The sequence below is a fragment of the Protobothrops mucrosquamatus genome, unplaced genomic scaffold (assembly GCF_001527695.2).
Source record: "Protobothrops mucrosquamatus isolate PMUCROS unplaced genomic scaffold, P.Mucros_1.0 scaffold3348, whole genome shotgun sequence".
NCBI classification, from domain to species: Eukaryota; Metazoa; Chordata; class Lepidosauria; order Squamata; family Viperidae; genus Protobothrops; species Protobothrops mucrosquamatus.
Genome location: NW_015389335.1, coordinates 55538 through 64529, shown reverse-complemented (window position 1 = coordinate 64529; position 8992 = coordinate 55538). Strand labels below are relative to the sequence as shown.

The window sequence follows — 8992 nt, the reverse complement described above, 5'->3', positions numbered from 1 at the left end:
ATAATAATAATAATAATAATAATAATAATAATAATAATAATAATAATAATAATAATAATAATAATAATAATAATAAAGTTGGAAGGGACCTTGGAGGTCATCGAGTCCAACCCCCTGCTCAGGCAGGAAACCCTACACCATTTCAGACAAATGGCTGTCCAGTCTCTTCTTAAAAACTTCCAGTGTTGGAGCATTCACAGCTTCTTCTATTCCATTCCATATTTTCTATTCTATTCTATTCTATTCTATTCTATTCTATTCTATTCTATTCTATTCTATTCTATTCATTCTAATTCTATTCTATATTCTATTTCATATTCTATTCCCTATTCCATTCTAATCTATATCCTTTTCCATTTTATTCCATATTCTATTCTATTCTATTCTATTCTATTTTATTCTATTCCATATCCTATCCTATCCTATCCTATCCTATCCTATCCTATCCTATCCTACTCTATTCTATTTATTCTCAAGTGTGCTCTTTCTGTTGGTGGTGTTGTTTATATTCCACTATTAATATTAATATTAATATATTCCACTATGAATAAGGTAAGGAAGGGTTTTTTTGTTCTCTTTTTTTTTTAATGTTTCTTTGGCAAGGGAGACCCTTCTCTCAAAATCAGAAAAGTCTTTTCAGGTAAATACACAGTGCATCCCTCTGTGGCTCCAAGGCAACCTTGGCTAACTAACCTGGATTCTGCAATCAGGCTTCCCAGTCTGATAATGTCAGTTAGCCAGACCCACCACCTTCACCTTTGCACTGGGAAGACCAGTGACCACGTCCTCCGCATTTGAAGCAAGTGTCATTACTCCGGTCCACAAGCCTGCCACCTCCACCAAACAGTTGCCCCTTTTTCTGCCACTTCTGCTTCCACACCTAGGGGGGAAGCAAAATACAGGTGAGGCAAAGAGACCTGTTTCATCCTTCCCTGCGTAGCTGGTTTCAGGGAATTATCCAAGGAGCCATCCCGCCCCAATGGGAATAGCCCACCCAACTTGTTGCAGCAGAAGAGGCTGCTGCAGACCCCATTGGTCAAGGGATTCTGGCCGGCGGACTCCAGGAGAAGAACCGTTCCTATTGTGGACCCGGCCCTGTGGAACATCCTGCCACTGGAAATGAGAACTGCTCCCACTCTTTTGGCCATCCGGGAGGGTATCAAAACCTGGTTTCGCCACATGGTTTGGGGCCCCAAGAGAGGCACATTCTGCTGAAGTGGCTGATGGGATAAGAAGTGGTTGATGGGATAAGAAGGCTTCGTTTCCCCCCCCCTCGGTTCTAGTTTTTATATAGCATTGTCATTGTAATTGTTTTTATACCGATCTTTTTAAAGACTTGTAAGTTGTCCTTATCAGGGAAAAAGAGCAGCATATATAACTTTAATTAATTAATTAATTAATAAAGCAGAAGAGAAATTGGGCTAGCCTTGCTTGCTCTTTCAGTAAGACCCGTGGTTTTAACTTCTAATACAGGTAGTCCACAGCTTACAACCACATTCGTTTAGTGACCGTATGAAGTTACAGTCGCACCGAAAAAAGGGACTTATGACCGTCTGTCACACAACCACTGCAGCATCCGGGCGTGTATTTATGACAAGAGGCGATCCCCTTTTGTCACTTTCTGACAAGCCAGGTCAACGGGGAAGCTTAACCACCGTGTTGCTAACTTTAACAGTTGCAGCAATTCACTGAATAACTGTGGCACTGCAACGTCGTAAAACGGAGCCAAATTCACTTAACTGCCTTGCTTAGCAATGGAAATGTTGGGCTCACTTGTGGCCAAAGTCAAGGACTACCTGTAGGTTAAGTCAAGGACTACCTGTAGTCAATTCTCCAGCATGGGGGTGGGGGGTGGGGGGGAAGCAACCAAGCATGAAATCTGAGAAACGATTAAAAGCTCTAAATGAAGGTTGGTTATAAGGCAACTATCATGGTTCCGACAGATGAAACTCTTCAAAGAACTTTGAGGCATTGTTTACCTTAAAGAACCTTTAATCGAGCAACACAGCTTCGGCACGTACATAGTCCAAGCCAAAATCTGACTGCCCCTCCCTTCAGCACATAGATCAAAGCACAATTCCCTTCTACAACTAACAGTCATAAATCACATTCTTCAATTAGTTTGAAATGCTGGCTTTCCACCCAGTTCTTTATCCCCGCCATGCCTTATCAGCTCTTATTACAATACTAGCTGTACCCGGCCACGCGTTGCTGTGGCTCAGTCTGGTTAAATGGAAAAGAAAGTGCACGTTTCTAGTATGTTTAATTTCACAATGGTTGTGGGTATACAATATTTTTTGTTGTTCCATTGTCTGTGCATCGATTCCAACGCAATGTCAAACGAAATAATTAAATCAAAATGAAAATAAATCGAAATCTATGAAAATTCAATTTAATAATGCAATCGGAAACATTGGAATGGAATCGTAAAATTGGAAATTTGGAAATCGTAAATGGATCGTAAATCGGAAACATTGAAATGGAATGGTAAAATCGTAGCGTGTCTTGCTTTTACGTCCAACAGATGGCGCTGTTTTTCAAAAAAAGCATGTTTTACCTGTCACAGGTGTGACATCTATATAATATAGGTATATAAAAACATGCGCGTATTTGAATGCAACGTTGTGTCAAAATTTCCAAGCAATCGGTGAAGAACTTTCGGAGATTTAAGATTTTGAACAAACGAACATTTACATTTTTATTTATATAAGAACTGTATGTCTAACTAACTCCCATCACATACCTCTCCCTCCCCCAGTATCATCTAATTCTAAGAGTAAAGCATAAGAAAGAAAAAGGCTGCATCTCCATATGTTGTCAGAGCAAGAACATCCAATGTTAGCAGCGTTGACAGCAACTTACCTGCTTGCGCAGGTGTTTTCCCTTCAAGCTGTAGCTCTTTACGTGGGATTTCGTTTTCATATTGAGCCGGACAAAATTGCCACATTTCTTCGGTGGCTGCCTGGGGGGAAAAAAAAACTCATTACCAATGAAAAGCAGGGCTATCCGACCTTGGCAACTTTAAGACTTGAGAACTTCAGCTCCCAGAATTCCCCAGCCAGCTCCTGACTCCAGGAAAAAGCGAGGGATATACAGTACCTGAAGCTTGGCATGACGGACTTCCCACTCCTCTTAGGGCCGTTTTCCTCAATGAGGTCTCCAAGTATATTTTCAGAAAGAAGTGGAGCCGTCTTCTTTTTTCCCTCTTGCACTTTGACGGGGTCTTGGTCAAAGTCGTATTCGTCCTTTCCTGGGTTTTGACTGACAGGGCGCAGTTTTTTGACAACCCGCTCTTTAGTCCTTTGGCGCTTGGCACAAACGCCGTGTTTAGAACTGCCCAGAGCAACTTCTTCATCAGCTGCAGGATCCAGACGCCTCTTCTTGCTTGACGTTTTCCCTGCCTCGGTAAGGGGAGGCTGCCCGCTCTCCCCATCACACAAAGCACCCCTCAGCCTGGATGAAGCTCCTTGCAGGAGACGCTCCTCCGTGTTCCGGCTGCCATCTTTCCCGCCAGTTTTCAGGCTCTGCATCGGCTCGGCGGTGGGAGTTTCAGCACTGGTTTCCTGGAAGGCTACACCGATCCTTTCTCGGTCCGAAGCTGGATTATTATCCTGTGTGCTCGCTGGACCGAGGCCTTCGGGATTTTGCCTCTCCAACACGCCCTGCTGACGGTTTTCCTGAAGAGATTTGCAATCCTTTTCCCATTTTCTTTCTCCAGGTTGGGAAAAGGGAGTCTGTGTTTGGAAGGAAATGCGTTCTGCCAATCCTCGGCACGGCTCCGTCCCATTAATTGGGTCCAAGCTGCAGTCTTTGATTTGTTCCTCTCTACTCTCCAATTTTGTACCTTGGCACCTGTCTAGCCACCCAGCATCCAAACTGCTCAGTCGCTTCGTTACTGTCTGCTTTTGCCATCGCAACTGGTCCGACGATGGCAGTCTCGGTTTCGGACCAGGAAAACAGAGCTGAGTACCAGCCAGGTCTGGAAACGAAGAAGGAAGAAGAGCTGTAAGTTCCTTGGCATTAGAAGCAGGCAAGTCACTGGGCTTAGCTTTTAACGAAGGAGCTTCTGGTGATGGGAGAGGCACCACCTTCTCAGTTTGAGGTCCGTCCTGTGCTACTTTAACTGGTTTCCTTTTGGGAGTGAGAGATCTCCTTAAAGTTATAGGACATTCCTGGGATCAAAAGTAAAAAAATCAGTTAGTAGAATCAGATGGATATCGGTAGTGAAAATCTCCTGAAATCTAACATTTATTACATTTTATGCTGCTACTTGCAAATTCCTTGCATATTTTATTTACCCAATTTATATGGCCATCCATCTAAGAAACTCTACACAATGAATACATTCTTCACTCCACAGGCCAAGAGGAGAACTAAGTCATTTTGGAAGGTTTGGGCCTAAATGTTGAGACTCTAGAAAGAGTACAGAGAAGAGCAACAAAGATAATCAGGGGACTGGAGGCTAAAACATATAAGGAAAGGCAGCTGGAATTGGGTATGTCTAGTTTAATGAAGAGAAAGATGAGGGGGGACATGATAGCAGTCTTCCAATATCTCAGGGGCTGCCCCAAAGAAGAGGGAGTCAAGCTATTCTCCAAGGCGCCTGAAGGCAGGACGAGAAGCAAGGGATGGAAACTCATCAAGGAGAGAAGCAACCTAGAACTAAGGAGAAACTTCCTGACAGTGAGAACAATTAACCAGTGGAACAGCCTGCCTCCAGAAGCGGTGAATGCGCCAACACTGGAAGTTTTTAAGAAGAAACTGGACAGCCATTTGTCCGAAATGGTATAGGGTTTCCTGCCTAAGCAGGGGGTTGGACTAGATGACCTCCAAGGCCCCATCCAACTTTATTATTAGTATTATCATCATCATCATCGTCATCATCATTAAATTTACAAGATAACCCTCCTTTTCTCCCTTACACTATTTACAACATGGATCTCAAACTCGTAACGTCACATGATGTGTTGCGACGTATCGCGACTTTCCCCCCATTGTCGGCAATGGAGTGGACGCGGTTTTGGCGTGATGCATCCAGCCTGCCGGCTGCCATTTGACACCCCTGATTTACAAGGTCAGAATTCAAACAATCAAGATCACATATTGGGTTAATTACATATAAAGTATGACAGCCTTTAGTTATTTTTATTTACTCGCATCATAAAATTATATTTAAAATAAAAGATAAACGGGGTCACTAGGTAACCTGACCTGTTTTTGAAAAAGTAAAGGAACAGAGGGAAACAATTCCTTTTAATTTTCTCTCTGCACTCTATTTTTCTGTTTTTTCTTGAGATTTATTTCTCTCTCTGTTTTTGGACGAGAGTGATATATCTGTGGAAGGCCATTTTTCTAATTTTCGTTTTATTTGATTTTCTTATGGTCACATCACACTGTTATTTTAATGTATTAAAATAACAAACGTAGACTTTCCTTCCAGATCAAATGTTGTTGAACAGTTCTGAATTAGTACTAGCTATGAGCCCAGAGAATGCTATGGGAGATATCTATAGTGTTGTTGTTGTTGTTGTTTGTTGCAAAGTCCTGTCCAACCCATCGCGACCCCATGGACGTTCCTCCAGGCCTTCCTGTGCTCCACCATCTTCTGGAGTCCATTGAAGATCATGCCTCCTGCTTCGGTGACTCCATCCAGCCACCTCGTTCTCTGTCGTCCCCTTCTTCTCTTGCCCTCCATCTTTCCCAGCATTAGGCTCTTCTCCAAGGAGTCCTTCCTTCTCATTAGGTGGCCAAAGTCCTTGAGTTTCAACTTCAGGATCTGGCCTTCTAAAGAGCAGTCGGGGTTGATCTCCTCTAGGACTGACCGGTTGGATTGCCTTGCAGTCCAGGGGACTCACAGGAGTCTTCTCCAGCACCAGAGTTCAAAGGCCTCCATTCTTTGGCGCTCAGCCTTTCTTATGGTCCAACTTTCACAGCCATACATTGCAACTGGGAAAACCATGGCCTTGACTATACGTGCTTTTGTTGGCAGGGTGATATCTCTGCTTTTTAGTACGCTGTCTAGATTTGCCATGGCTTTCCTCCCCAGGAGCAAGCGTCTTCTAATTTCTTGGCTGCAGTCCCCATCTGCGGTGATCTTGGAACCCAGGAAAATAAAATCTGTCACTACCTCCATTTCTTCCCCTTCTATTTGCCAACTCAAAACGAGATGTAATAGTCTTATGTTTATTGACAACAGAGCAAGGATAAGAAAGAAATTAAATTGGCCCCTTTGCTTCTTTAGTGACTTTCATCCTCCAGAAGTCAAGCTACAGTACTTCTACATTCAAAACTATGATCTTTTGCACAATATATATTGCACTGTATGCATTCAGAAAATACAACAATGTAGCAGTTAAGCATGTTTTATGCAATTCTCAACAATTACAAACTTTTCAGACCTTAATTTTTGCACCTAAGTTGCATTTCAGCTTCATCCCATAATGCTGTGCCGAGGCCTGCAAGGCCTCTGGATTCTGCTGGGTCAGTTTAGGAATCTTCTGCCCTCGATTCAGGTGTGCTCCCCAGGAACCGAAATCAGATGCCTTAAAAAGTAGAGCCAAGCAGAGAGAAAGACAACTCAGTTGTTAATGTTAGTATCGTATTTTAATGTTAGTATCGTATTTTCAAAAAGACCCGGACAGAGCCACAAACTTGACAGTCTTTTTATGGGTTGCCCTCTTGTGTGAATGCAGTGGGTGTGACTAATCAATAGTTTGCACTATGCAAATTGAGATAGTTGGGTTAAATGAGCAAACTATGATTAGGTAAACTAGGGTTTGCAATGTGCAAACACAACCAGTGAGTTTTGGACGCTGGGTACAAAAGGAGTGAAGGAAATGTTAACTAGCCATAGGAAATTTCAGGGGAAATGATAAGGTGTTCTACAACTCACTTAACAAGTCAATTAAACATCTAGTGGCTGCATTTGCAAAATACATAAGCTTGGTTAGTTTGAATCTGGGCTTACTTTTTGTGGTTCAATGTATTGTATTGTGTGAACCCATAAATGTGACTGCTATAGTAACTAGATTTAGCATATTGCACAAACACAAGCAGGTGTTATTAAAGCAAGTTTTGCTTTAAAGCAGGGGTCTTCAAACTTGGCCCTTTTTATGACTTGTGGACTTCAACTCCCAGAATTCCTCAGTCGGCCATTTTGATGAAACTGCGGGCTTGGATCCAGACCAGGGGTCTTCAAACTTGGCCCTTTGATGACTTGTGGACTTCAACTCCCAGAATTCCTCAGCCAGGCACACGTGCCTGGCTGAGGAATTCTGGGAATTGAAGTCCACAAGTCATCAAAGGGCCAAGTTGGAAGACCCCTGCTTTAAAGGAAGAAGGCAAAATGATTTTTTTCCCCCTTCAGGATCAGGGTTCAAAGAGAATAACCTATTTGCAAAACTGATTAACTCATTCATTACCTTTTCCGGTGCTTCAGGTTCCTGATTTTCTTGGTGGCAGCTCTTGACAGATTCAGCAAGATCACGGCTCTCCTTGGATTCCTTTAGAGCCTTGTACTCTCTGTACAGTGCTGGGCATGAACGAGAATTTTGAGCTAAGACTCATACAGCTAAATTAATTCTGAAATCCATCCGATACACAATCTTTCTTAGGTAGCAGGCTATTCGACGACTATATTCACTTTGCACAGAAAATAGCTTCAAATTCAAAATATGAGGGGAAGGAAGAAGAGGTTCGTGTAATAAACAACCTGGAATTAAGGAGAAATTTCCTGACAGTCAGAACAATTAACCAGTGGAACAACTTGCCTCCAGAAGTGGTGAATGCTCCAACACTGGAAGTTTTTAAGAAGAAACTGGACAGCCATTTGTCCGAAATGGTATAGGGTTTCCTGCCTGAGCAGGGGGTTGGACTTAATGGTCTCCAAGGTCCCTTCCAACTTATTATTATTATCATAAACAATATGTTAATTAATCGCTCGATAGCCTTCTTCAGTAAGAAGTCACTTTTGACAAAACATATAGCAATGCAATCAAAATGAGGATCCATTTTTGTTATAAAATCATTGCAATTAGCACCTAGTTTAAAAGTTTTAGATGCAAATTTCTAGTCTTCCTTCCGTTCTGATAAGAAAATGATCAAAACATAGCACTTTAAATGTTTGCAAATAACTATCACTTTCCACTGATCAAAACTGATGCTCTATCACATCGACTAGTGTACCTCCAGACCCAGGACTGTAATGCGCTGTAGGGAAGAATCATGCTTACTTTTTATTTTTTCAGGAGCATCCAGAACATCTGCCTGGAAAACAAACACAAAGAAATAATTTCAGAAATCTGCTTGATTTCACTTGTGTTGCAAATGGTTTAATTAGTCTACATATATAACAATGAAATCTATTGTAATGAGATATTAAATCACATTCAAAATACCTTGTTGGGCTTCCTCTGGTGCTCCTGAAAAAAAGAAGTCTCCCATTTTTTCAGTAGGATCTTAATTTTGTCCAAAGGGTCCATAGTTCCATTTGACAATTTCCCCGAAAACTGTATGAAAAGACAGAACGTCAGGTGAATTAGCCCCAAGGAAACTCCATCAGAAGGTTTAGCAAGAAATACCAAGAGAGAACGATACCAATACGAACAGGACAATATCCAAGTCCTTGACCCAAACATCAATCACTGCACAATATTCTCATTCAGATTTTGATATACAAGTCAGCAACTTTAAAATTCCACTTTAAGGTATTGTATTCATTGTCCTGCAGTTTAAGTATACAGAATATGAATAATATGTATAGACGCACAGTGTACATACATACATACACACACACACACACACAGTTAATACGGAACTGGAGATTCTTTACAGAGGACACATATCATGGCTGAGGTGGCATTATTATTTGAGAGTTTGTCCTATCAAAGGTATGACAACAGAATTACTGGTTGTTTTTTTTCAACATGCTAACATTATTTAATAAATTATGGTTCCTTGCACAGTCAGCCAGATGTTCAGATAGGATTTGGCA

At 41.8% G+C, this 8992-nt stretch overlaps 1 protein-coding gene across 1 annotated transcript in view; it reads right to left on the bottom strand.

Moving 5' to 3' along the window:
• The window catches only part of RECQL4 (RecQ like helicase 4), a 44261-nt gene extending 35781 nt beyond the window's left edge, over nt 1-8480 (bottom strand). The window contains exons 1-8 of the mRNA XM_015826864.1: nt 8397-8480; nt 8232-8265; nt 7422-7531; nt 6399-6542; nt 4089-4172; nt 3100-3677; nt 2863-2962; nt 748-880 (exon numbers count right to left, since the gene is read on the bottom strand). Of these exons, the coding sequence (XP_015682350.1) occupies nt 748-880; nt 2863-2962; nt 3100-3677; nt 4089-4172; nt 6399-6542; nt 7422-7531; nt 8232-8265; nt 8397-8480 (1267 nt within the window). The remainder of the gene's footprint in view (nt 1-747; nt 881-2862; nt 2963-3099; nt 3678-4088; nt 4173-6398; nt 6543-7421; nt 7532-8231; nt 8266-8396) is intronic.
• Between the last annotated feature and the right edge of the window lie 512 nt (nt 8481-8992).